Source organism: Eimeria tenella, genomic scaffold (genome assembly GCF_000499545.2).
Source record: "Eimeria tenella Houghton genomic scaffold, Eth_scaff1, whole genome shotgun sequence".
Classification (NCBI taxonomy): Eukaryota; Apicomplexa; class Conoidasida; order Eucoccidiorida; family Eimeriidae; genus Eimeria; species Eimeria tenella.
In genome coordinates, this window is record NW_013541457.1 from 651,405 (window position 1) to 679,180 (window position 27,776).

Sequence of the window (27,776 nt, forward strand, 5' to 3'; positions counted from 1 at the left end):
CATCAACGACCCTTCTACATGGCAATCCTGCCGAGAAGCGGGGAAAAGGAACGTCAGCCCGAAAGAAGAGAGTCCCAGAACTTGGGTGTCGCGAAGACAGCGCCCAAGCTGCTGCATGGCCCGTTGGTAAGTCCAGCGTCACTGGAAAGCAACAGAACAATGCAGACTAATCTCGAAGAGACTCTATGAGCAGCCTTTGCCTTACTCGGAGAGCCAGGAGCAGTGGGGAAAGGAGAGGGTGAATGGGGTGAATGTCTCCCCATTTGGCTCACCAGTGGTCCATTGGTTCGGACGTGTGCATAGGGCTGTGTTACACCTCTACTGACAACTTGTATAACTCTGCTGAAAGGAAAAATGCTTCGCTTGCGTTGTGGACTCGATCGAAAGTATCGTAACCAAACGGAAGCCCTGAGCATCGACAGCCGTGTGTGTTGAGGAAAAGCGTGTGATCCGTCACGCATCAGCATGCGGCGTAAATTTCAGCTCCCATTCAGAAATTCAGGGTCAACTATAGACGCTACTTCATACCCCAAAATGTTGAAGCGGATCAGGCAGCTTTCGCCTGTTGGCAAGCTCCGGTGTTCGACTGTGGCCAGGTAGGGGGACTGACAGGTTACAAGGGAGCAGAAGGAATAATGATTGAATTGTATGTCATTTGCCTTAAACTTTTGTCAAGAAACGATTCTTCTTATGTAATTTTCCAGCGAGCCTTCACTGTAGATGGAGTTCTCTGGTTAACGCTCACGTAGACAATTGTGTGTACGGAAGCAGCACGTTCCAGAGTCGGAGGCGGTTCGTTTATGACATAACTGACAGTTCTAATTAATGCTGAGTGGGGTTTTGCGAAGTGCTATTTCGCTTCCTGCGAAGCCGGTCGCAGCCCGTGGCCAGGAAACGGTGCCGGACAATGTGCCGGGAGCGGAAGAATCCTCGCCTGGCTCACAGAACTCTCGCAGACAAATAAAGCAGCCACACAGCTTTTTTATTACCAGCTTTGCGCTAGCACCGAGCGTTCACACAAATGCGCTCAAGGAACAGAAAGACGTGGAGCAGACACACCAGGAGGGCCGGCACTGCAGCAATCGTCAGCGCAGAAATGCTTGTGATATTTCACGCAGCAGTACCAAATGCCTCGCTAATAATGCGCTGTGAGGTCTCACTAAAAGCCAGCACAGCAGTAGAGGCAAAAGAACGAATAATAGGGCTCATCCGGGAAACGACGCGGCTATGAAGCCTAAGCTTTGTTTCAAGTCCTCATCAGTGACTCGCTAGGAATCCTCATTTTGCGACTTTGGCGCCGGTTCGCAATGCTGCGTTCTGAAGTAATCAACGAAGAAATGAGAGGCCCTTTCGTTCAAATCGAGCCTAACTAACCTTCAACAGAGGCAGAAGCGGTATTGCTCTCTTCGCTTTCCTGCAATGCACATTTGCTTTTCCAGTGTACTCCTAGCAACCGCCTTGGTATTGCTCTCTTCGCTTTCCTGCAATGCACATTTGCTTTTCCAGTGTACTCCTAGCAACCGCCTTGCGTGAAGCACTCCACTAGCAGCCTTCTAGCAGTCTGCATTCACGTTTAGGCGATATGCGTTTGACCATTACTCATAAGGCGGAAGAACCCTCAGGTACAAATGCGTAGGCGCTTCTTGATATAGAGGACATTGTCTTCCATCAGAAGGAAAAAAGTTCGGTACTTTTGGGTTACAAACTAAAATGACGTGATACTGAATGGAAAACATGCAATATTGAACCCAAATTCTGATCTCTTGACCCCGAGGGGCTGAGCTTTTCGTTCGGATGTCCTCACATGTACCTCTCCAGAAAAGCTCCCCTAGGCCAAACACTAGACGCAGTATTAGCGAAGAAGCGGAAAAGAGCAAGCTTACAGGCTGCTAAGCTGCTATGGCCCAGGGAGCGCCAAAATAATAGTAAAGAACGCGACAAGCGGCCACACTATTGCCGTCAATTGGTCCACTGTAAAGGCGGAAACTTCTTTTTTTCTCCATCATGCTGAAATCAAAGCTGTGGAAGACATCCCTTTTGAGATACGTGCCTTGTGGATATTCAATACTGGGAAAGACGAATGCTCCGTAAATTTAGGGCATCGCTCTTAGCTCGTTAACTGTTGCTCGATCGAGAAAGCCACAGAAATTCAGGCCCGTTAAACTCTGCCGGAGGCAGCAGCATGCTCAATGGGCTGGAGATAATCAGCTGCAGGTGGGGTCACGCTGCAGCTAGTGACATCCCTCCTCTGGTTGTTGAATGCCTGTGTAGTAGCGCTACGGCAATTTGCCAGTCGCAACAGCCGGTTGCATCGAAGTTGGTGCTGCGGTGAACTCTGTTGGTTGGCTGTTTGGGCTCCGCTTCAGGTTAGTAGCCGACAGAGCTCCGTGCTCTGAACTAGCTGCAGACTGAAAAGCTAGCTACAGGATGAATCAAGGCACAAGACCCACAAGGTTGGGATAGACGCGTGGACAGAACTTGGATGCGGTTTCGCTTACCTAATTTAGAAATAAGTACTGAACAGCCGGACACCTGCAAATGCTTTTCAAAAACAAGAGACTGCCCCTTGTGAAACGTAAAAAATTCACTGTATGTCACTTGAACTTCGACTAAGCTTGCAAGTCAGTTTCTGGCATCCCCGCATCGACCACTCCACCACTCTCTGCCACTGAATTGGAAACTGCTGGATGTTGTTCCTGTAGCGTCGCTGCTTCGGCAACGTTTGCTTGTTCCATTTGCGACGACTTCTGCTTCTGCTCCGCTGCGCGAGTATGCTGTTCCCTCTCCGCCTCTAAAACGCCCCGTAACAGCGACTCTGGAATGCTGTCATGTGCCTCAGACTCTGCGCAGAGCACGTCAGAAGCAGCAAAATATGAAGTCAGAACCAGCCATGCGGCGAAAGATTTTATTTCTGTCTCCTGTAAAATTAGCCAAGCAAATAGGTCAAGGAAGCACAACTAGACATCTAGCCGTGGAACTCGGTCTTCACACCCAAAGGAACAACTACGCTTGCATACCTTCTTGCGCGATAGAGCCACTCTCCGCTGTAATCTGTGAGGAAGAGGCAGCGAGACCCTTACCAATAACTTGGGACTCAGCAACAGTAACAAATCGTTGAGCCAGCGCGCGGCTTAGGAACAAACAGCAGCAACGCATCGCATTAATCCCACAACTGTAAACATGGGCCGCGAGTGCGCTAATTCGAATCACACTACCTGCGAGACGCTTTTATGCTTGCCGGATTTGCATGCCTGTAGTTTAAATGAAACCAGGCTCTTAAAATGAACACCATAGCTAATAGAAGTAAACAAACACCACAGCTACAATGGCTTCAAAAATGTCTCACCGGCACACAAGTGTAAGCCACTTCCGCTCGTCAGAAAGCAGCAAGTCCGAAACGACCTGTTCAATAGGGATACGCAGAGGACAATAAAAAATAAAATCTTGGCCTACAACGACCGAAACCAAGTAATCGGTGCAGAGGAAAGAACCGGGAAGCGACTAGAATCAATCTTTGCGCCATGTAATTACCGTTACTCACCCGCTGCAGAGCTATACTTGTGAACCGAATGTGGACCTCTTTTCTTTCGGGTGTTGCAAGAACACTGGTCCACGCTGCTCCTGCAGCGCAGCCTGCCGCCAAATCAGCTTCAAAGCCCCTTTGAATCCGTGCAGCATTAGAATCACTTGAGGACTCGTCTTGCTGAGCGGCATCGCTCCCGCTGCCTGCAGCCGCGACTTTCGCTGGCGTCACAATGCCTCCTGCCTTTACAACACTAGGACGGCGTTCGTGTCCCGGGCCAAGCCCTGGAAACGGAGTATCTTCTAACACGCTGCTGTGCCTTGCCCGTCCGCCGCCAGGCACATCGAGAAGGTTCCCTGATTTTTCAGAGACAGCTGCAGTGCCGTCTGCTGCCTTTGTCGGATTGCCCGCAGCTGTGGTGACTGTGCTCTGTGCGGTTGTCTTCGCTGAAGAAGCCCCGATAAAGTGACTCAAAGCTTCTTGTTCCTCTTGTGACGCTGGCTCACATATTTCCAAAACGTCCTTACATATGAGCTGGTAGACCAGATCATAGAATTCGTTTGAAAGCATACGCCGTGGGTATGCCATACGAAGCTCTGTGGGTCTAAACGCTATAGGAAACACTGAAGCCACTTTAGCCATCATCTGCTCCTCCGGCAGGAGTCGTTCCACAGTGAACATGCACGTTGCAACAAGCTGGGGAACAAAAGGCAGAGAGTTCAAATTCGAAACAACACGCGCTTCACAGTAACGCTTTATTCCCCATCCGCCGTCTCCCGTGTCTCCCTGTTTCACAATTGGTTCCTCTGCATCGCTATCCCATTCCAAGTGTTTTGCTTGGGCTACACGTCGTCTGCGGCTTTTACGCAGGGCCGCGAGATCGTCAAAGTCAAGCGGCATCCAAGAAGGTCTGAAGCAGAGAAGAGCGAACTCCGCGTCCGTCAACTTGCCTCGACGAATCCGGCTCCTGTCTTCCTGCGCCAGTTGCTCCTGTAGTCCCACACGGCAGTGCACAGAACCTCCTCCAAGACCATTAGTCTTTCGCCCATGACGCCTTGAGGCAAAACGTCTCGCGGGATGTTGTTCTTCATGCACATGCGCTGAGTCTCGATGGTCGCCTTTGTTCTGTTCACTGGGTTTATTCGTGTCCTTCGTGCCCCAGTCTACTAGCCGCCTGCGGAAGCACTCCGCTAAGTAGAAGGGAGAGCGCACAGGCTCGCCATCGTCATTCTCGTCGAGAGACAAAGAAACAGCACTGAGTACAGAGGCCGGCGGTGGCATGAGCTCGAGAGCCGCTGCGTCGGGAGGCATGCAAGAAGGGGATAATACGTCGTACTGCGCCTGCTTCCTCCAATCTTCCCTGCAGGTTCACACGGATACATCAAGGACTTCAGCAAGAGTTAAAGACTAACAAAGTTCGACACAGTTCCACAGTGATTTCGCTTTACGAGAAAACCTGCTGCGGCAATGCTTACTGTTCTGCGTCCGCAGAGGAGTTCGGGATAAACACCTCATCTGGCTCCAAGCCCAACGCAATTCGCTGTTGGTTTAATGTCTTCAACAGTCCAATCACCGCCACGATCACTTCGTCGTCCACGTAGCGGACCTCTGTATCGTCTTCATCACTGGAATCATCGGACGTTGCCTGTTCAGTTGAGGCCTCTTGTTCGGACGCACGCGCTCTTGATCTTTTTCCCCTTGGGGTTTCATACTCTTGCTGAAGGTCCTGGTATTGTTTTCCCATGCGCTGAAGCAACAAACGTCTGTACCGCAGCTCAAAACTGAGGGTGTTCTCTCTTAGCAGTTCAGTCGCAGCACGATTCTTGCGTTTTCGTTCCTTCAGCACAACATGCCCGTCCTTCACCAGCTGTTTCGCCGTCAAAAATATATACTTCGGGATGCCTGCGAAGCACAGGAAAGAAACACCCCAAGAAGCGCACAGTACCTCAGCCTCGAAGAATGCCCTTGGAAGTGGACCGGAGTGCAGGAATATTCGTTTTCTATACGCCTCGGAAATTCCGCGTTAACTTCGACACATACCCGAAGAGACCCGATGTACATAGTGCACAAGTTCGAAGGACAAATACTTGCGGTTTATATGCAAGCAGTGGGCCAAAAAGCTTGCGGTTTCATCTTGAGTCAGCTTGCCTGTACACATCGGCAACAATTCGGCAAAGCAGCATCCTTACTCAGCTGATTGATTCGAGGAGCGTAAAGCTATAGAAGGAAGAATGTACGAAAGCCCTATGCAAAGCAGGGAAACTTAGCTGTTCGCCAAATTAATACTGTGAGCTTCTCCATCCATAAGACTTACGTAGTTCTATGTAGGCGTTGTTGGCCTTGGCCATTTGCACAAGTTGCTGCTGCTCAGGGACATTATCTGTGGTATCACTGAGAGCCGCACACAGACAGCTGCACATAAGTTCTCAATCGTAGTCCGCAAATGGAACAGGCGTTGCATGCTCAATGCCAGTGGGCGGAGACTCTACAAGCTCGATGCATTACCTGCAGATGAGAACAAAAACCAGCGGCTGGTAGAATTGTGACGGAAGTGGTCTGCACAAAGTCGTGGACTGCACTGGGTTCTCTTTCCCGCTGCTATCCACGACAGTAGCCGTGCGGTAGCCTTTGCCTGTGCAGAGCAGTCGGAAAAAATAATCTGCAGCGTGGAACCTCTTCTATTTGCAATCCAGTACAACTTAGAGACTCCTGATGCCACTTTGCTCGTGGGGTTGTGGATCCAAGTGTTGGATGTACTGAATACTGTGCAGCGTCTGGTAACGGGGACTACCGAGAGAAATACAAAATGCACGAATTTGGTGTCCCGAGGGCTGAAGAAAAACCAAAGTAACCACTAGAAATGCAGTGTCTGAATACGTACACCACCAGCATTTTCGCGAGTGTTTACACCGCCACTCCTTCAAATTCCTCATGTCATCGTCAAGCCGGTGTTGGCGCCGTACTAAGGAAACCCGAGCGACAAGGCGAGCAACTCTCCAGCTGTCTCGGTCCATCTACGTTGAAACAAAAATAAAACATGCAGAGAGGGTTGCCCATACAGAGAGAAACACAACAAAATGTTGTTGCAAAATGTGCAGTGCGGATGAGAAGCATGCCTAGCGCTTTTATATGGGCTGGAAACGTACCTCAGCAAAGACACTAGTGCCGGTGCGAACATGTAGAACAACAATAGAGCTCTCAAAGAGGGAGAACCCGTTGACAAGAGATGCTATTATTGGGGCAATCGACTCCCCGCTTGACTGCAATGGGAAATCAGTTGGCGCGGTAATCATGTGCAATGTCAGGAAGAACAGTGGAAAGAATTGAACCCTCGCACCTCAACTAATGGGGACGCTATGCTAATGACGCGTTTTGTGGCGTTTTATGTGCAAATTTCGCCAAACCTACCCCGTACAAATATCTTGGGGTTGATTCGTCGCTATCTGACGTCTCGCTCTCATCTGTGCACGAAGAATTATATTCCAACCAACTCATAAACAAGCTTTTGTGGGTTTCCCTGTGACCTAACACAGTAACCTGGAATAGACTGACGTGACGGTGGGTGAGCTGACGTGCCTGAAGCAGCTGCTGCAAGTCCCAGATCAACACCGATGTTTTTGACGAGTGCGTGCACGGGTGTCATCCGACGCCCAGCCTCTTCAACCCACTCCGCTGGCCTGTGCAAAAGTGCCATCGTGGGTGACATCGGCACGTATCCCTGCAGTTCAAACCATCAAAAACAACTACGGCTTTGTGCCGCTGCTGCCTTTGTCTGTTTCTTCATATAATTACCGCTACAATACGTGCGACGTCCCCACATGATGGCCTACCTGCTTCCTAAGTCGTTTCATGCACTTTCGACGTTCCTTCGCAAGGCGCTGGTTTTCTGGCAGTTCGTGGGGCAAAACCAATCCATGTACAACTGTTTTCATCTCTTCAAGACGCCTGCGAAGGTTTTGAGACAAAAGCTTTCCGATGAAACGTTGAATTAAAACTCAACTGCAAGTTATGTTTGTAAAGGCGAAGTGTATAAGCACCAGCAGTTACAACGGAAGGTACCAATGAAAAGAAGGATGTATAAGCTCTTTAGTAAGGCCGTAAACTGAGTTGTCACGGTCGATGCGCGAATAGCCTTTCTTCTCACGGTTGTCACTGACCCGCCACCGCTGCGCAAACAGATAAAAGTCTGCAGGAAAGCTGGAAGCATGGCGCGCCTAGGAATCCCATCACATAAGCATGTACCAGCAGGCGGTCACAAGACAAGAGACTAATCCCTTGCACTGAAGCCATCCCGGAACTACAGGGAGAATATCCTAGCCCCCAAAATTCACTTCAACCATTTCAGTGCAGAGTTTTCTCCATGCAAGCAGGGGAACATTGCCAATATTAAGGTTGGGTGAGTCCGGCATGTTGCTGATGCAGAACATCTGGCGATTCGACCTTTTAGAGCCTGCAAAGATGCCACATTTCGTTGAATGCAAGCATGATGTTTTCGCTCTGCGCATAGGCTCTAGTGTAGTCAGAACGCCACATCTCGTGCATGCACTCAGCAAATAATTCATATACGTCTACTAAACGCGAAACAAGGTATACAACTTCACACCACAGCTCCTCACCGAAGTCGCGAATGTAGTCTTCAAGCTCTTTCGCTCCCAGGCCTTCCCTTCCTCTGATCACCATCACCCCACCGACCTCCAATAAAGGTTGCAACTGAGGCATGTACGGCTCATACCTGAAGCAACTCGCACAAAAAATAAAAGTGTTGTACTCATCGTTGCTAGGGCACTTTGTTGCGCGAGCAGGAGCCGTTGATAAACGGCGCCCATGTGTGTGCTGACTACAGGCGATCTCACCATTCATGAGCGAAGATAGGCCCGCATGGGACTGGGTAGTCCAACGGAGGTCGAACAGCTGTTCCTTGCTTTTTATACATTGTAGACGGCTCCAAAATACTTTTCAACTGGTTCCGACAAGGCCAACCAGGCCAAGACAAAAGCGGCTCCTATTGTAAGGCGACGCATTCACACAAAAATGCTCACATGCAATTTCAAACAAGCGATAGATAGACAGACCGAATGGTCCTCTTGAACTACAGTGGGGCCTCTAATCCTCATTACTAACTATGGCGAACCACGGCTAAAAGGTGAAGCTTTCGCTGCCTTAACGAGCGAGAACCACGCAGTGTCTTTGAGATGCAATCGAATGTTTTACCATTTCCGGGCCAGTTTGGACCTTGTTGATTAGCGCTCCGGTGGGCATGTACACTTCGATGGGATGTTCCTTCCCTTTGACCATCATGCTCGGAAGTTGTTGAAATTCCATAGCATGTTGGGCAGAGCGGTACGTGTTGCTGTTGTACACAACACCAGCACAAATCATCCACTGAATATTACACATATCCAAGACGACCAACCCTGTCATGATACTTTGGGCGTCTGCTGCTTGGATTAGGTGACTAGCAGTTTGCACACGTTTCTGGGAAGTTTTGCGCAACTTGCTCACGCGTCAACGTATACTTCGCGTGGACCCGCCTTTGCCATGAGCCTCGCAGCTAGGTTGACAAAGTCCCCCAACGCAGTGTATTCTTTCCGCAAATCATTTCCCACAGTCTGCACACCAAGCAGTGGCTTGTGAATGCACCTGCTGCGTACTTCGAAGCTGAAGTTGCCTATGGCCAAGCGCTACTGTATCAGCTTTGTCTACAAGTATTCTACCAATGTCGTGCGTACCCCACACCATACACGACCGCTGGTGATTCCAATCCCGGCATCAAGTCCAAACATCTTCATGCCGTCAATCACGCGCAGGCCTGCCATAATGGCTAAAGTAGGAAACCAGCCAACACAGTGAACGAAGTAAGCAGATTTGTTCGTCGCTAACGGAAGGCTGCTGCCATGCTCATGCTGTAGTCTTTCCTCAAAGATATGCGCTCGGATTTTACATCAGCAGTCACCTCTAACTGGATCGTCGAGGTGATACACCGGTGGTAGACCAAACATAACGAGCAGCAAAACGCCCTTGTCGTCTACAAGAAATTTATTGACAGAGCCTTCCTGCGGCAAAGAGGATCCAACACCATGAATGCATTATTTTTTCAGCGGTGAGCGCCACATCGCAAGAACGGCAACAGAGCTAAATTGCCTGTAGCCAGCGCACCATGGTGTAGGCTGCCTTTTGGGTCATTTTCATGAGCTTGTGGGCAATTTGGCTCCCAGTTGTAGATGACACATCCAGTCCCCGAACACAAATGAACATGACAGAGACCTGCGACACATCCAGGAATACACGACAATAAGTTGGAAAAGGCGCAGCTGTTAATTGAAAGCGTCTGACTAGAATATTGAAAAAACGAGTCTTACCGTTCGCAGTTCATTTAAAAATACGTTGCAGCCAGACTTTAGCCTTCTGAAAACGGCCGGCGGTATGTACCTGCGATCCATTGGCCCGACTCAAAACGCATCAACGTAAGGCTCCGTACTAGATACAACACTGGCCGAGAATGTGCAGCCTCACAAACTGGGAAAAAGTCAACGCGTACCTCCGCAATAAGTCTACATCGTCAGCGTCAACTTCAATGGACGCCAGTGGGGGAGGTGGCGACACGTGCCAGTCGGCTACCCTGTGAATTGCTTCAAGCTCCTCTTCTTCAACGTTGTTTCTTGGCTCCTCTCCCCCAGCGCTGGCGTTGCTGCTACGTCGCTTTTCGTTTGCAATCTTGACTAAATCGTCAGCGTGAGGTAACAACCGGTAGAATTGTCTTCCCGGAGGCGAGTCTTTTACCGGCTCCAGCGAAGCAACGCCATGCATTGCTTCCGCCATGGTAGGAGATACAACAGTTTCGCCTGAGGCACGCAACAGTAGAAATGCACAAAAGCCAGTGAGCTAGTCTTCGCAGAAAACGGGTGTCTCCAGTTTGCCTAAAGCGGGAAACCTAAGGCTTCTGAAGGTGGTAAGGCTGCCCAGGGACCCCTCAAATGCTCGAAAAGCAACTCGCCCGTGCTGGCTAGCGGCTCCGCGATAGAAATTTCCTCCAAGGGAGCTCCAGCTACCACGTACTCCCATCGATCCATGATACCCCCAACCTGCACAGTTGCCAAGAAATTGGAGTGAGAACGAGGGCTGACAGGCTCCCGGATTGTAATGAGTTTCGATTTTTTCTCAAACAAGTTATGTGGAGCGGCTTGTCCGCATGTTAGTCCTAACGTGGAGCTGCACCAGTCATCTGCATGATTCCCACAGAGCTGCATGCAGTATCCTCACGTGGAGGAGAAAACTGAGTCAAGGCCGGCGGCACAGAGGGTCACGTGAAAAACTGACCTGGAGAATAGTGACTCGCCCAAAACCTGCTCCAATGTGAAGGGTTAAGGTTTTCCCCGCAAAGCCTGTTGGGTATTTGTGAAGAGACTGATGAAGATTCATGCAGCACTTGGCTGCTAGAAGGCAAGCTTGTCTGGCGTCGACACGATACTCATTATCCTCCACACCATCCTTCTCATCTGAATGCAACAGCTGGCAAAGCTCTCCAAGCAGATGAGAGCAACAAAGAATCTCGACTGCCACGTAGAGCGCATGGCTCAGCATTCAGTTCCCCGTGTTGCTCTGTTCAAGTAGTAACCGCACTGACTGTACCCTCCCCCCAGGACCTCTCTACAGAAACTGTGCTCAAATTCGTTTAGCAGCTTGCAGCCGCCGCACATTCATCATCATCGTCTTCGTCGTCAACTGGCCAAACAATCGTCAGCGCGTCGCCACTGAATTTGATGATGTCGCCGCCCCAAAAATGCACGATGCGAATGATCTTGTCAAAAAACTGATTAATGATCTGAAGGATGCACAAGCCGACAGTGATGGACGTCAGTTACCCCTGGTTGAGACCACAACCCTGTCAAGCCTTTCCAAACAGCTTCGAAATCGCTTGAAGGAATATTTTCTATTTGGTTTCGTCCAAAATGAGCACATTTTAGTCCCATAGCTTACACCGCCAAGGCGCTCCGCTCCGTTTGGTTGTGTGTCCAGCGCTTCCGTGAGAGCTGTGAAGCCGCTGGCGTCGCAGAAAACCTGAACTCAATAAGAGTGACAAGCGGGTACTCAGATATGGCTGCTCGCGCAGAGGTCCCAAGCATACGTCAGGCGGATCCTGCGTATCACGAAGATAACTAGTGTTGTTCACATCGGCGCTTAACCTGCGGTCACCAAGCAAGCCAGAGGCCCCGTTACTAAACCAGCAGAGGGAGACTTACAACTGCAGCAGTAAACTTCTCAACTTGTACGTCGAAGTCGTCCGAGTACCTGTAACATTCCACAGTCAGTCGCATAGCACGGACAGCGAAACCTCAAGTGCGCAACTATACGCAGCCTTGTCGGCCAACCGATGTAGCAGTTTGCCAAACCTGATGCGCTTATCCGCGATTGCTTCCAGCACTGTCCTGGGCACGAAACAGGAAAATTGGCGGACATCCAGTGAATGACCTTGAAGGACAAGACAACACAAGCAACCGCTCTGCTGCCCATTTCTGCGATGCAAGGTAGAGAGAAATAAAAGCTAGAAAGTGACAAGTGACGATCTCCGCGCAACTACCAGCAGTATCGGCACTACAAGAAATGCACTTGAAGAGCAAAAGGCTCCCACAAAGAAGTGCTACTACCCCTGGAAACTCCGGGCCCACGTCTACCTCACCAAGTGTGTCCGCAATCTTGGCCTGCTTAGCAGTCCGCTGTTGCATGGATGCATTCAGGCGCCGCTCGCACCGCAAGGCAAGCCACCGCCAATCCTGGGAAACGGCATCGCCCTGATGAGAGGAAACGGCAGACACTTAGTAGCGCGTGTTTCACTCTAGGTGGAAAGACCAACAAGACACAAAAGCATATCCATAGGCGTCGCAAAAGCTAGTAGTGTAGTCGTGAGAGAGAAAAAATGCGCTGTCAATGCCGCACTTCAGTCCAACGGTAGACAACTTACACCGGAGACGAGGGAGTCTGACACGTCTTCTATGGCCGGTGGCCTCTCTGGTGCTCGAGATAGGCGCTTCACGCTGGATCCACTGCGAGACTGGAGAGTTTCATGGAGACCACCGGGGCCAAACGCCGGCGTCTTTCCTTTTGAAGGCGAACACACACCATTACACTGGCAGCTTACACCAAGTTCTGGCTGGCTCGTGCAGAGTTATTTGCCAGCCATTTCACTTAAGCAAGGCAAAGCAGCCTCTTGCGGCTTGCAGAGAAAAGTGAATATACTGTGCGAAAGCAGATCCGTTAGTGCCACAAGGTTGGTACAAGATCAGCTGGATGCCCCGTGGGGGATGCTGTGTGTAGAGAGCGCACCGTCGCGCTCTTCGCGAGGAAAAAAGAGCAACGTGCCTACCCAATTCTCTAACAGTAACCCTCGCAACAAGCACAGCAAAGCCTGGAAATTGCACCGGAGGTCTACTTCAATTCGTTCGATCGTCTGCCCTGTCAGTCCCCCTTTTGCCTCACCATCGTTTTGACTTCTTCGATACAGGCGGTTCCCCATGGAGTGGATCGGTAATTTCGCGACACGAATCTCCTCACTGTGGCGAGGGCTTTGCCTCCGGCCAGCGTCAGATAGACTTACCTGTCGCACGATCAAAATCTCCCCACCGACTCTAGATGGAACTCATCTCTACTGATGTGAAGCTGCTGCCCGTCTTTGAGTTTCGCAGAGTCTCCACAACGCATTCACATCGAAGCTGTTTTCGCTGGCCGATCTGTCTGGCGCAGTGGTGAGTGACGCATGTGGTCGTCTGTTGTGGCTCCACAAGAAAATTATCACGTACTCTGGAATCTGTTTTCGTAGATGCTTTGGTTTTCAGCAACTCTACACAGTGAATCACCGCGTGCGCTGCAGCTGCGCTGTCGCTGGACCTCGATAGAGCCAGTGGCTCGAACACTGAGCGGGGTGTGGCAGCAGAGCATGAAGCTGCACCCGTTCAGTTCAATGTCTTTGTTAATAATTCAGCACATTCAACACAACACAAATCCTTCCATTGATCGGCATTACCCAAGGAGCTTCCCTAGCAAGCGTTGAGGCGCTCGATGACAACTTACAGCAGCCCCGCCCAAGTCGCATGCAAAAATATTGGCCGATTTTGCTGATTCCACAGCGCCACGTTCTTCAGGAAGCAACTTCGTATAAAGCTCTTACGATTCCCAAGTATGTTGGCCAATTTTCATGGAAACAGGACCCTTTGCGGTTCCGTGGCATCACCGGGCCCACCAACCGCCTTGGCAGGGTCGCTTTAGTCTGATGCTTATCTGCCTCTTGCTTGACATTAGAAAATGAGAATTTTACGAGAAAACCATTTAGAGCACAAGATGCTTTGATGGATGTCTGTGCCCGCCTCACCAGCAGCGCCGTAAGGGGCCCCCCATCGCATGCCCGCACTGACGCGGCGTACGCTTGAAGCAATACTCAGTGGACAACACTGCTGCTTTTCACGTCGTATATCCTTTTCGAGGTTATTTGGTTTTTGCAGCCCGATAACGGGGCGCAAGAGCTAGCCAGCGCCAACGATGCTGGCGGTCTCGCCTTCGCTAGCGACGAAGCCACACTGGGAAGCGATGACAGAGTTTGTTTACCTCCGGCCTTCAATCGTCCGTGCAATTCGCCCGGCTTCTGCGCGTTGTGGGGTGAGCTGTCGCTACTCAAGTTGTCTTGGGGGAAGGCAGCCCAGTGTCTGCGTGGGGACTGTTCCCGTCGTTACCGTTGTGGCACCAGCCAGTGCTCCAAAGCACACTTACCAGCCTTTTGATGAGCATAGTAAGCATCCGAAAGTTAGAGCAGCCGCAGTTGGACTGCGTTCTGGTCCTTGCAGCACAGCTTTTCCCCACCTCTCGTGCAGGCGGCTCCAAGCTCGCCCTGCGCAACACAGTCTGAGGATGTTCTCAGAGGACTCAAAGAGCTCAGGCACGCGTATGCAACGATTTCCGGCTTGCTCGACGAGAGATACTTTTGGAATCCCTCATTTCGTTTCCCATCTGAATATCCTTGCAACTGAACGCCAGACAGAAGATTCGTCATATGATAACACGCGGACCGCCAACGGTGAAGCACATCAAGTTGTTGCCTCTCCAGACGTTGAAGCAGTGCATGTGGGTCAAACCCCATCGCTTCCAGATTTTTCGCAGCCGCCGTATTCTTCAGACGCTACTCAGGGCAAGGGAGATTGCGACTTACGACGGCTGCAGTGTCGCTATGACTCTCTGCTCCTGAGGCCTTCTTCATTTGGACTGCAAGTGCAGCTGCTGCATTCAATTATCCGAAAAGCTCAGCGGCTGCATGACGCTTGTGTTTATTTGAACAAGCTACAGCCGCTGCAGGAGCGAATTCGCACCCCTCGCACAAATGCCTGTCTGGAAGTCCATCCTGTGTTGTATGCTGCGTTTTGTATTTATAGCCCAAGCCATATCCATATAGCTGCGACAAAGCGTGTTGGAGCTGCAGAGCACTTTTTAAGGCAATACATCATGGCTAAGAGCCGGACCAAGTCAAGAAGCGCCTTCACTGGTCTTGCCGGGTGTGGGCAAGTAACAGATGACCAGTGGCTCGCCAATACATCTCTGAAGAACGTTTGCGTATACCCGCTAGAGGCGCTGTCACCACGACTGCGTCTTTTCTGTTTGACAGCCCCCTCTCGCCTGGCTGCCTGGGAAGGCATTCTTACGCGAGCTCTTGCGTTTTGATCTGCTCACGTTTTTGACGTGCCTTGTTGAATGTCACAAAACTAGGGTGCGTGAGCATTGCAAAACGTATTTTTTTTGTCAGGCTTGGTTGACATTCTTTCGAACTTGTGGAGGTCTGGGACTCTAGCAGTATCTTGCATCATCCGAGAGACAAAGCTTTACGAGCTGCACTGGGTAGTGCCCACGGCTACCAGCGATAGCCTGCCGTTAGACTGCCAGTACTTTTGAAAGAGATCGTAAACAATTCATTCTGTTGATGCAATGACAGTTCCCCGGGGCTCTTGGCTGGATGGCCGAGTGGTCTAAGGCGCTGCGTTCAGGCCGCAGTCCTAGCGGGCGTGGGTTCGAATCCCACTTCAGTCACTTTTGTTCGACACTTGCCGTTCATACGCAATTTTGTAGTGGCGGCTGCATAGCCGCCGGCTTGAGGGCACAGATGACGGTAGCAGCACATAAGCCGCCAGCCTGTGGCGCAGTTCACTCTTCTTGCAAACAGATGGAAATGCGCTGCCTGACTACGTAGGAGGATGCAGTGCTAAAGAGGAACGCCGCAAGCGTTCTATATCAACGACAGAAAAAGCCGATTGGTTTGTATATTCTAGGAAGGAGGGTCAATGTGTACAAGGAAGATGATGATTCACACTTATAAATATATTCTCATCTACTTATCACCACTGTAGATTCCAGCAGGCAGTGCAGTATCTGACAGGAATTATGAATATTTTAACTTCTAGGCCGTGTTGTGCGCGCAACCTCGGGACACGCAGAAGCGTGAATATGCAAGTATTCGCGTACAGAGTGAGGCTCTGTGGACTATGTCCAAAATCATGAATTTCCACCTAGCGAAGTGGCAGCAGTTCAAAGAAATCACTAGGCTGTTCCTCGCCGTCTCGCACCTACCAACTGAGAGCTCCAAACAGTGTATTCATACGCAGGGGAACTGCCAAACGTCACAGGGTTACGCTACCATGCGCTGCTGTTGTAAGACATGGGATTAACTCGCCGAAGATAGCTTCCTATGCAATGCGGATTTGATTGCTCGAAGTCCCAACGACTATAGCATGTGCACTTCTGTAGGGATCAGTAGAACCATCGGCGGGTACTCTGAAGTTTTCTACGTGAAAGTAGAAAAGGACCTACATAAAACTGCTTCTTGTATATTTTAACCCAGAGCAGACGCTTGACAATCGGCTTGACGGCACCACAGTTCTGTGCCAGCAGTGCTTCAACGGTAATAGTCGTAAAAAGCCAATTAGCATGCTTCAATGGCAATAAAAGAATCTACCAGAAAAATATTGGTGCTCATCCAGCTCTCTGCGCAATTGCTGTCACTAACTGTGATGGGGCTGTTCCCCTCGGCTGGATGGCCGAGTGGTCTAAGGCGCTGCGTTCAGGCCGCAGTCCTCGCGGGCGTGGGTTCGAATCCCACTTCAGTCACTTTTAGGCAGGTTTTTAACGCTTCTGGAGCACCAAAGTTTCACTTGGACAGCATCATAAAGCTTATGATGGTTGGCTATTGATACATTGGGGGGACCGCGTGAGGGCCAGCGGGGTCTCCCTAAGGTGCCTGTAGAAGCAACTGGGGAACTAAGGGGCATCTCTTGTCTTCCTTATTATTTCTTGTAGAAAAAAATGCCGCGGCTTAGGACACACCCAGCTCCGGGAAGAAAAGCCAGGAAGGATCGCAAGGCTCGCTGGTTGGAGTGCGTGAAGATCTAAGTTGCTGGGTTCGGAGTGCGAGCAGTCTGCTTGCGCTGGTGTGAGTACTCAACGAAGTTCCTTGTTTTGATCTGTTTCGGCTTTTCATTCACCGCGTCAAAGTCAAGTATACAACTATACGCCCGCCGTCACCTCTCCATTCATCAAAATATTTGAGAGGCAAGAATGGTGGGAGCCGACGCATGAAAAATGAAGTGCATACTGTTACGGAAACGCACTGCATTGCTTGATGTAGATGGAAAAATGGACAACCAATGTAGCTGGCTCTCGGCTGGATGGCCGAGTGGTCTAAGGCGCTGCGTTCAGGCCGCAGTCCTCGCGGGCGTGGGTTCGAATCCCACTTCAGTCACTTATTCCATTTTACATCTGCTCGAGGTTTTATCTTCAGATATACGTTGTCTATTCACTATGTAGCAGTTATAGAAGGATGTTCTTTTTCCATATTCTGCCAACTTCAAACCTTAGCCATGCAACGCTTCTTCGCCCAAGAGACTGATGCGACGACTACTACAAAGTTAGCATCAAGTTCCTGACATGGTGGCTTGGCTCAAATACTGCATTGCAGATCTTCTGTCTGCAGTGAAATCATAGACAGTTTTAGGGGAAGGTCGGGCGATGCAGGTGCAGACTGAACCAAAGCAGATGAGTAGTACATATTATTCACTTTTCTCCGTCTCACCCTTGCTTTAGGATGAAACAACAGGACCCTCATCGTGCACCTGAGGAAAGTGCGCTGCCTTACGTACAGCATTCTTCTCCCGGCAGCCCTCGATTCGGAGAAGAAAACAGACGGGTGTATCTCTGCCGTTTGTGGCCTTAAAGGACAAGCGAATCTGTTCCTCACCGCACCGTATATTAGGTCCTCTCTAAAGAAAAGTCAAAGGTACCTTCCAGTAGCTGCTGCAGCTAGAACGTTCGATCAGAACGACCCCACAGGGTTACGGCATGACGGAGGTGACGAACCTGGCTTACCCGTGTGGCTCCCTAATACACCGGCAGCAGACGAGCTCTACTGCGTATGAAACCCGTGTAGGTCCCCTCGTGTAGTGCCGGTGTCACCAAGCTGTGCATGAAGGTGCGGGAGACAGTTGTATGGGCTAAAGTAAGCTCAGTCGGTGCGGTGTTTGAACGAGCGATAGTTTCAACTCCGCATTGCAACTGCCTATCCAACTTGAAGCAGCCTGTCGCCTTTGCAACTTTTACAGCCTTCATACGTAACGAAGTAGATTCCTTCGCTGTTTAAGGGTCTATTTGGGCTCCTTATTTGGTTCTGAAAGTACTGAAGTTGCGAGAGGGGTAACCATGTATGAGCAACGCGAGGCCTCGCTCACTACAATTTGGATAATTCTGGTGAGAACTAGCACGTTATGTGCGTCCAAAGCAATAAAAGACAAGTGTTTAATGCTGAAAGAATCAGGACTTGCGTCACTAAAAGCCCAGTAGCGGCAGACACTGCCCTAACCACGGCAAGCGGAAGACCACCCGGAAATCAAAGAGCTGCCTACCCAATGAAGTTGAAGAAGACCTCGGTACCTTAGAGCCACAAGCAATTTCGGAAGAAAAAAACGGTGGCAGCTAAACGGCATACTTACGCTCAGGGGGTTCCATCGTCATAGTCTCCTTGAGCTTCTTCAGGTCTGCCGCAGCTGGCACGGGGGGAATTCTGTACCAACCACACCCAGCACCACCGATATCTGTTAATTCGTTTTGGCTAGGCAGCACGAAAGGCTTGACTACACAAAAGCTAGTGTCTTCACAAATTCAACTGCACAATAACAGCCAACGACTACAAACAGCAGCAGTGCATTATTCCGCTGCAAGCCAATGCAGCAGAAAATATGCCTGTTTGCCTGACAAAGTCTCCTCGGGAAGCAGCCTCCCATCAGACCAGCTGGATAGCTGTTGCACATGCAGCTTTCCTTTCCACGGTGCATTCAGCGTTACTGTGTTCCTGGAGAGGTGCCAGAGACAGAACAAACAGAAGGCCAACAAAGCGAAAAATTCGCCAAAGTAACAAACCGAAGTATTGCGAGGTGGACCTGTGGTCCACCTCGCAATACTGCCTACGCCAGCTCAAGATACTTTCGGCATTTCCCTCCTACATTACGTAATTCCACCAATGCAACTAAGCCACTTGACAAAATTACTGCAGCCGCACCAACTGCGGAGGAAATGCAACGGAACACTCGGGTAAAGTAGGGCGACTCACCTGACAGGGGATAATCCGAAGGCCGTGGGGCTTAAATAGTGAAACGAAATGTCAATGGGCTTTCGCTGACGCCACATATTGGCCACTGGGGACTCAAATAGCAGTCGCAGGCCGGGTAGCTCTCTTAGGTAATTTCCTGTTGCGGCTGCTGTTCTGCTAAGGCGAAGCCAGCTCCTCCGCACCACCGCCCCTGGGCGCGTCGCAAGAAATCGATTCGCCGCATTCTGCTGAAAACGCTGCAGCAGACCAAGGCCTGCTTGGCGTTGCTGATGCAGCAAAAGCAATTGTTTCTCTTGCAGTGCCGACGCCGAAAGTTCGCGCAGTGCCTTCAAGAGACGGCGGCGCTCTGCCGCTGCCACTCGCGTTGCAGCCCCCAATATCTCCCGCGCTGCTCCTGCGCCTTGCCATCCATGCGTCGCACCCTTGTCGTCTAGCAGCAGCTTACGCACTGCGTCAGGTCCCAGAGACTGATGGTACTCTTGAACAAACTGCTGCATGCCATCGGCTGCCACACGGACAGCGTCAGAAACGCGGCTGAGCGGTCGCAACAACCACAGCAACCTACCACGAAGCGTGCACATCTAAATCCAGAAAACTCAAAGAATCACAGTGCAACCTAAAAAACGAGGGACAGCATTGCATTTCAGAGTTCTAGCCCCACTTCGTAAGCTCATATATATTTTCGGGTTGCTTCTGCAGGTCGCTTCTGTTGTTGAGCAATTGTTGTAGTTGTAATTCGAAGCGTCGCACTGCCAGCGAGCGAACGGCTTCCAGCTGCAGGCGGTGCAGTACGCGAAGCTCTGCAACGCCAGCATCACAGCGAAGACCAAAGGAACAAAACAGAGCTTCGTGCATCCTAGAAGACATATGCGACGAAAGGCAGGCAGACAAGACGCTTCGCAGAGACGCAAACGTGGCCACCAGTTCCAGCACCCAGCCATGCCAAGCCCAAATAAATGCAAAAGCACCAGCTGTCCCTTCAAAACACCTCACCCTTCACTGCCTCCTCTGCTAGTGACTGCCGAGCCTCGGCAACGGAAGCTTCTGCCGCCTTTGTCATCTGCGCACGCGGCAAATTCCTTTTAACGCTTGAAGCGCAGCTTGCGTCGAAGTCCTCAAGCACCCGGTGCAACACAACGAACCCCTCTCGGGGCCCCTCAACCTGCGCCATTTCCGCCTTAAATCTGAATAAAAACAATTCAGCAAGAGACATCGAGGCAAAAGGAGGTAGCATAGATGCAAATGTTCATCCTTTATCTACAGGCTTGCAGTTACTTACCGGGTGCTGCAGATTGGCACAAATACAGGCCACTATTCATATGCATCAATGTGCACGAACTTACATCCTTGCGTTTCCATATGCTTCTACTGCGTTGGTATACGCAAATGTAAGTATGTAGGCATACGTATTTCACATGCTTGTGCGTATGAGTAGATATTGAAGTACATGCACGGACCTGGCGAGGAACTTTCTTCTGAACATCTCAGCGTCGTAGGCGACTGCATCTGAAGGGCTAAACGGTTCTTGTAGTTTCAATGCCCCACGTTGAGTACTTCCACTTGGCGTCGATAGCAGCATTTTCGTGGCTTCAGGCGGAGCAAGGAGGGATCTACAGGCGGTGGCAACAGTGTCAAATAGGTGCAGCGCGCCGCCAGTACGACCTCCAGTGCACTCATCAGCAGCAGCAAACTGCACCTTCTGGTGTTGCAGTTCTGACTGGCCGGAGTACTCTGCGTCTTTTGCGCGATGCTCGGCAAGCAGAGAGGCCAAAACCTGCCGCACATCTTCTGTGCACTCTGTAAGAATTGCATCAGGACTGACAGAAGTGGAAGCTTTCCTCGTCTTCGGCTGATTAGGTCTCCGCACGAAGACAATGTGGACAGAAAACAGCTCCCTTACGCCCGGCACGGACACACGGGCTGGCACAGCTTCTTTATCTTGGAGCTTTTGCTGCAAGTGCTGCGGCTGTCGCTCACCTTGTGCGTCACCCGCACCCAGCTCGGCAGCCACCATTCCCCATTGTTTCTCCAGCAGGCGTAGTGCTGCGTGCGCTGCGTGGAGCCTTAAAGTGTTTGCTGTTGTTTCTCTTAAGGCTGCAGCCTGACGGTTGCTGGAGGCTACTGGGGGCAGAGAAATAGGGTCCCTCAGCAGCAGCACCAGCGGCTTACTCCTGCTTACTGCTTCTGTGAGTTGCGACGGACCTTGTTGGTAATGGTGCCTTTGCAAGTCCTGCTGCTGCAGCATACGCAGCTGTATCTGCTGCTGCATCGCTAGAAAGAGTACAGGCAGGGGCTGCACCTGCGGCAGCAGCGACGCCGGACCATCTAGAGCCCCTAAGGGAAGTGGCAGCAGCAGCAAATCGCCGCATGCAACAGCAGCCCCTGCGAGCGCTGCCCTTTCCGTGGCCTCGTGGTCCGTTTGGCTGGCCCAGCCCCCTGTCACGGGAGGAATGTGGAGCACTACAGGAGGCCCTTTTACTGCTGCTGCTGCTGCTGTGGTTGCATTTGCAGCATTGTCGCCGGCGGCGCTGTGTGTAGGCGCAGCAACTCCCTGCGCCTTGGAATCTTTCAGAACCCTCGGGCGGTGCCAGAAAGAAAAAACACTAACGAAACGATCCTCATCTGCTGCTCCTCTGGCTGCTACGAGCCCTGTTGTTGTTGTCGCTGCCTTATCTGTCGCGCTGCCCTTCGCGCGGACGTCCTCGCTAATAGGACTTAAGAGACTTGTGGGGTCGAGCTCTTCTCTGTCGCTGTTGAAAAGAACGTAGCAGGGGCTAGAGCTATTCGGTGCCTGTCCTTTTTTCAGGCCACTGGTCACAGTGACATGACTCAGAGGACCCTTGGAGAGCGACAGCCTCATCACGGGAGGACCAGTCTGCAGTGCAGAAGTCGTGGAGGGCCCTTGTGGATTTGCAGCGCGAGCCTCAGCAGCAGTACAATGGCAATGCAGCAAGGACACGGCACCCAGTAACAGAATAAGGCACACCGGCGAAAGCTGCAGCTGGTGCATCAGTGAAATCCGCGATACGCTCCCTCTGTCTGGCTGTCCAGAGTTGCCGGGGTCAGGCTTCTTCATGGCTTTGCGCTCACCTGAGGTCCCTGCCTCGTGCTTGGTGTGACGGCGCATAGCAGGCCCTCGGAAACGTTGGGAGTAGCATGGTCGTGCATCGGAGGGCCAGCAATAGTGGCGCGCCTGCCGCTGCCTGCTCATGTCCTCCCAGTGAGGGCCCTCGATGTTTTGGTATGCAGGCTTGATAGGCTGTTTAAAGGAATCCAAAGACAGACATGGACTTCCTTAAGAATCTCCACGGGAAATTCGTACGATCTTTGAAGTCAGGCTTGTAGAGTGAGGCGTGAAAATGGACGCATCTTGCTGCGATCAAGTACTCCACAGGGCCGCTGGACACTCTCGGCGAGACATTGGCAGGCTAGTCAGACCTTATCAAAGCAGTATTAAGAATCCCAAAGATGGAGAAAGACATGGCGTTGTACCCTAGGACTATGGCAGAGACGAGCGAGTGTGGGGCCATGAGGCTTCTGCTGCCGCTGCGGATTTTTTGCCAAAAAAAGGAGGCAGGCACAAGAAATTGACAGTATATGCTCGCTTGCTCTCATATATAGATAAGATAAGTCGTTGGTAACTAGAGATGCAAAGTGCAGATAGGGTTGCCCAGGTGCTGCCGACTCGCCAGGCCTCAACTCAGCATAGCACGCCCTTGCAGGAGGCCACAACCGGGCGGCTTTACCGTAAATGGTTAACGCGGGCTTTTTTTTACTTATTTACTTAACAGAACAGTAATCCTACGGTGAATAATCTTCAACGAAGCAGTATGAAGAGGGGAAACAGTCCAGCCTTGCACCGCTAATCAACACCAGCCATGCCTGGTTGTCGTTCCCTATTTTGCTAGAGCAGCTGTGAAATTCTTGGGAGATTATTTTGGAATAGAGGCAAGTGATGTGCATGCAGATGCTTGTTTTACACTCTAACTCCGGGAGAAGTTGACGCTCTCACAGGCAACGCCGCGGGAATCCAGTTGTGCATATGACCGTCAACACCGCAGCCAAGTTTATTCCTCCACCTTACACACAGAAAAGTGTCAAACTATTCTGTCGAGTAAAGAAAACAAAGACAACAACTAAAAAAGAAGGTTCGGTACGTCCGTCGGGCAAGGTCCCATAGGTCGCTCAATGGTTTTGACAAAGCAAAACAAGCATATTACGGGACGCCGGAATCACCTGTACTGCAACGCTACCGGGATTCCCCTTCATCACTACTGGAGGAACCGTAGTCTCCCAAGAGGGCTGAGCAGTCCCCTGACGGTTGTGGCTGTTGCTTTCTTACAACTAATAGCTTTGGCGCAGCCACACAAACACCCAGACCGAAATTCAAGGTGTTGACCTTAGATGAAGCCGTAGTAGGCTCCCTGAATGTGGAACTTGCGGATCTGGAAGAACCTCCAGTGTCCGCCGCGCTGTCACCCCCGCGTATCGCGGAACCAGGGTCTACCGGTTTGCGACAGACGAAAGTAGAGGAGCCCTCTGTATTCGCCTCGCGGCTACCCGCGTGCGATACGCTCGTGCTGGTGCTGAAGCTGCTGATACTAACTCTTCTCTCCCGAGAGCTGCTGCTGCTGCTGCTACTGCTGCCGCTAGTTGCAGAATCGTTGTCCTTGCTGCTGCTGCTGGCGCCGATGCTTCCGGGAGGGCCTCCGTTGCTGTGAGCGTTGCCATCGTTTGCAGCAGACGAATCAGCGGGTTGGTGGTCTGTGCCTTCACTAATTTCCTCCTCGACCGATTCTGCACGATAAAACAATAAAAACAGGGGAACACGTCAATACAAAAAGATCAAAGATCCAGGACATGCAAAAGTGGAGAAGCGAGATGTGAAGTACGGGGAAATACGCCGCAAGCCATGAAGAACAAACGACGACACAAAGCCAATAATATGCGTTGAGAAACAACACATATTTCTATGTACACATACAACTAATGCTGAACGGAAAAAGGAGGAGCCTTACCGGGGTCAGAGTCCAGTTCTCTGGCTGCCCTGAAGAACTTGAGTTCGTCTTTTTCTATTTCCGTCCACTCCTGTGCAGGACTCCCCTCCATGTCTTCATCTTTTATTCTACGCTGCCTTAAGAAATTGAGGGCCGCATCTGAGGCTGCTGTCCTGTCAAGCAGGCGGCGGTTCAGGCGCCGCAGCTCCGCCAGCTGCTCTAAGGCCAGAACCTCCTGTTGCAGCCCCTGACGCGACGCCTCCACTTGGGAAATTTTGTCCATTGCAATTTTCTCCTCCTACGAACGCACACGAAACAAAATGTAGTGAAACAAAACATAAGCAGGATATGGGCGGCTGCATAACCGTATGGCTTGCTCCAGGAACAGAAGGGAATCTGCGTGGACGTCAAAGCAAAAATATACTATAGGGTTTCACTAGACGGAACTCCTGACATATCGAATTTAAGAGCGTACTTCCTCTTTCTGCATGCGCTCAGCAGCTAGCGCCTGGTCTCGCAGAGGATCGCACATGCGGGTGCCTCCCCACTCCAGCACATAATCACAATTCTGTGGGTCTGTGGGCCACACAACATTAGAAAATACAGAAGCATCCATTAGACGATAGAGAAGCGGGTGAGCAATGCAGTTATTGGCATAAACGCTTGCACGCAAATGGCTTATAATAGAGGGGCGTATACTTCGGGCTTATTAGTGTGGACAAGTATTCAACTCGGCGCTCCAAAAGTAGCTGTATTATCTTAGAATGTAAAGAAATACCTGTCTTGAAGCAAATTTCTCCTCGGCAGTGCGGACAACGTCCGTAAAAGCGCCACTTGATGATCCCCAAGTAGTCTTCGCCCTGGACGCCGAAAGAGCGGCATAAAACAGAATATAAGTACCAGGTCAATGAAGCCTAGATGGGGGTAAAGTGGCAAAAATAGCCAGTTGTAAGACGTTCTGACTAGAGTGCCGACTCACAGGAGGCCGGAACCTGCAGGTTCATAGGAAACTACGTGCTGAACTCACCTCCACTTTCTCTACTCTGGAGTTAAATTTGGTCCCAACGTAAATAAATTCACTGCAGGTGCCGCATTTGAGGGTGAATGGATACATCATGCGGACGTTCATGACTTTGTTTTTGTGTCTTTTCTGGGGAAGATCGAAAACATCTCCCCGACGTCGTTTCAGCTGCTGCTGTTGTATTCGAAGTATCTTCTTCTTCGCCTGTAATTTGTCAAAATCAAAATCAGGGGGGTAGTACTTCACGAGCACTTTGCGGTCCGCCATCTTGTTGACGCGGGTACAGGAATTCTGCCGGGACTAACTTCACAATTGGTCGACTCCGCCCTCTTCAGACAATGGCAAATTTAATTAAACGCCGTTATCGTCCTATTTTGGATACATCAGGCACGCAGCTCACGAGGAAGCTCTCCACCGTGGCACCGCTGGATGCTATGGCAGCCGATGGAGGAAGCAAACAAAACAGAATCGAGGAGAAAATACGTTGTTCAAAGCCTGAGTAGCCCAATCCATAGAACGCCATTAAAAAAGCCACTACTAGTTCTCAATGAGTTTCAAAGTACTCCATGCTTCGTGCCGTAGTGTGCGCCGCATGCAAATTCGAGTACAATGCATGACCGCTACGGCTCATGAAATCGACGAGCATATGGCACATTTTTCTTGACAATTTTGCAAGTGAATTTTACGTAATGGATTTATATGACTTTAACTTTACCGCCCAGACACTCCTGTGGCTCGCTGTCTCCTGCGCGAGGCTCCGGTCGAAGACCTTGAATTAACTCCAATGTCCCGAATACGGAAACGCAGCCTCGTCTACCCAGTGATTGCAGAGTCCTCTGTGGGTCAGGGGATTAATCATCGCCTTGCTTTGAAGCCACAGCCACAGCGTAACGGAAACTTATGGTGGCTATTCACTTCCCATCCGCCATCCTGAAGTTACTAAAGAATCTAAGTTGATATGTTCGTGGCTTTCCCCTCCCTTTAGCGTGCCCAAGCTAGAGAGTATATGGCGTATGTTCTTAGGACTGGAGAGGACGTAAACACAAGCTTATATGAAGATGACCAACCTAGGGAGGTTCCGCCTCATCGTGCCCGCGGCGAATGCAAAGCCCTCTCCGTCAATAGGGCAGACCTTGGGGCCCTTGGGTGAGTTTAGTTCGTTATTTCAAGATCTCTTTTGCATGGCTGTGCGGTTTAAGGCTGATGGTGTGTGGTACGCTGCCGAACAAGTAATCAGTTGATATACTCTTCAGCTGTAAGGAGCCTCGTGTCCAGCTATGATGAACTACTTGTGGCAATGTACTGCGATAATGCTTCGATGTATTGCATGTGCAGGCATAAACATGATGGCATTTTGCAAAGAATTTAATGCGCGAACCGCAAAAATTCGGCCGGACGTTCCTGTACAGGTCACAATTGTGCCGAATGCAGACAGGTGACTGAGTAGCAATCCACGGCTCATAAATGACCTTCCAAGGGGTTCGAACAATTTTTTCACAGCATTTTCCGTCCTAATTTACAAGATTAGCGCGAGGCTACCTGCATTTGCGGTGTTTTCTCTCAGGACATTCAAGTTTAGTCTGCGCACACCAAGCAGCACTTGGTTCCTCCTCAGGGCGGCGAGGTGCCCCATGGGCAGTGAACAGGCAGGAAAGGAAGTAATCGGCAACGTAACACTTAAAGAAGTGAGGCTCTCTTATGCGTCGTTATCTGTTCGTTTGCTTCCGCTACTGGAGTTTGCCGTTCACTTTTTCTATTGCTAGCCCTGGACCGCCACAGCGTATAGCTGCTCGCTTCGTGTATAGATGGATGAGCTAGGGTTCAAGTGAACAACACAGTTGCAGTTGTACAGTCAAATGGTGGAACCTGCTTCAGGCTACATGTGCTTGTCATTTGTCCAGCTTCTCTCAATCAGTCTTTGTTCCTTGCATGCAGATATATCACATTGCAAAGTGCAAAAGCATGGACTGGCCTTTAATTGGGTTTTCCCTCCAGGGAATTTGCCGCTCTTTGATTGGCTCTGCCAGAGCTATGGGCATTCGGGTGGGTTGTGGGTTTCAGCGAGGAAATTCGCCTCTTATGGATGCCTGTGATTCAACCAAGTAACGCGATTTTGGTAAATGAAATATAAACAAACGAATTTAGTCTCACTTCACAGTCTGCCGCACAACCTGTCGTTTGCAGGTAACTCCGGAGCTTCTACCCGCTTTTAGTAAGCGCGATTACACGCCAGTCGAAAATCTCGAACAAATGAGGAGGGACTTACGACAGAAACGCAAAGCGGCACGACGGGCCAACGCCAAGGCATAAAACCGTTCGAAAGGAATGTACAGAAACATATATACATGGAGGAGCACAACACAGTGGCGAAGAGATAGCCGTCAAAATAAAATATTCCATGGGGCATTTTCTAGACCTTATAGGGAAGAGATGAGGCGAATGATGAATACCGTATATTGTGGGGCTGCTAGCGCTAGACTTAGTGGAAAATCAATGTGTGGTGAATAACCTTGAGGTTGGTGACAAAGCTTGTTCGTTGGTTGATGCTTCTCTTTTCCGTTTGGAGCATTTTCTCCGTTCCAAGTCGTTTAGAGACGTGTTGGAGGG

The 27,776-nt window shown here is 50.6% G+C and overlaps 4 protein-coding genes across 4 annotated transcripts; 1 reads left to right on the top strand and 3 right to left on the bottom strand.

The window, feature by feature from the left end:
• Positions 1 to 2,609: 2,609 nt before the first annotated feature.
• ETH_00005090 (adenylate cyclase, putative) lies at positions 2,610 to 13,034 on the bottom strand (the record flags this gene model as incomplete). The annotated part of the gene is made up of 33 exons (XM_013372409.1): positions 2,610 to 2,842; positions 3,018 to 3,130; positions 3,347 to 3,402; positions 3,542 to 4,883; positions 4,999 to 5,425; positions 5,564 to 5,671; positions 5,838 to 5,914; positions 6,029 to 6,155; positions 6,405 to 6,537; positions 6,670 to 6,783; positions 6,932 to 6,984; positions 7,061 to 7,241; positions 7,354 to 7,468; positions 7,583 to 7,689; positions 7,855 to 7,973; positions 8,140 to 8,255; positions 8,377 to 8,525; positions 8,735 to 8,873; positions 9,026 to 9,132; positions 9,253 to 9,344; positions 9,477 to 9,576; positions 9,680 to 9,787; positions 9,883 to 9,952; positions 10,062 to 10,365; positions 10,491 to 10,605; positions 10,841 to 11,019; positions 11,219 to 11,345; positions 11,501 to 11,581; positions 11,764 to 11,812; positions 11,914 to 11,992; positions 12,201 to 12,312; positions 12,483 to 12,619; positions 12,998 to 13,034. 33 exons carry the CDS (start codon positions 13,032 to 13,034, stop codon positions 2,610 to 2,612), a joined length of 5,406 nt encoding a protein of 1,801 aa, XP_013227863.1.
• Positions 13,035 to 18,517: 5,483 nt separating this feature from the next.
• On the bottom strand, positions 18,518 to 22,319 carry ETH_00005095 (uncharacterized protein; the record flags this gene model as incomplete). Its single annotated transcript, XM_013372410.1, has 6 exons — positions 18,518 to 18,605; positions 19,152 to 19,685; positions 19,813 to 19,951; positions 20,145 to 20,335; positions 20,609 to 22,026; positions 22,242 to 22,319. 6 exons carry the CDS (start codon positions 22,317 to 22,319, stop codon positions 18,518 to 18,520), a joined length of 2,448 nt encoding a protein of 815 aa, XP_013227864.1.
• A 1,081-nt stretch (positions 22,320 to 23,400) lies between these two features.
• On the bottom strand, positions 23,401 to 25,436 carry ETH_00005100 (uncharacterized protein; the record flags this gene model as incomplete). Its single annotated transcript, XM_013372411.1, has 5 exons — positions 23,401 to 23,948; positions 24,170 to 24,446; positions 24,624 to 24,724; positions 24,927 to 25,008; positions 25,176 to 25,436. 5 exons carry the CDS (start codon positions 25,434 to 25,436, stop codon positions 23,401 to 23,403), a joined length of 1,269 nt encoding a protein of 422 aa, XP_013227865.1.
• A 791-nt stretch (positions 25,437 to 26,227) lies between these two features.
• On the top strand, positions 26,228 to 27,479 carry ETH_00005105 (ribosomal protein L11, putative; the record flags this gene model as incomplete). Its single annotated transcript, XM_013372412.1, has 5 exons — positions 26,228 to 26,315; positions 26,505 to 26,604; positions 26,734 to 26,854; positions 27,165 to 27,212; positions 27,354 to 27,479. The coding sequence occupies 5 exons, from the start codon at positions 26,228 to 26,230 to the stop codon at positions 27,477 to 27,479; spliced, it is 483 nt and encodes a 160-aa protein (XP_013227866.1).
• Between the last annotated feature and the right edge of the window lie 297 nt (positions 27,480 to 27,776).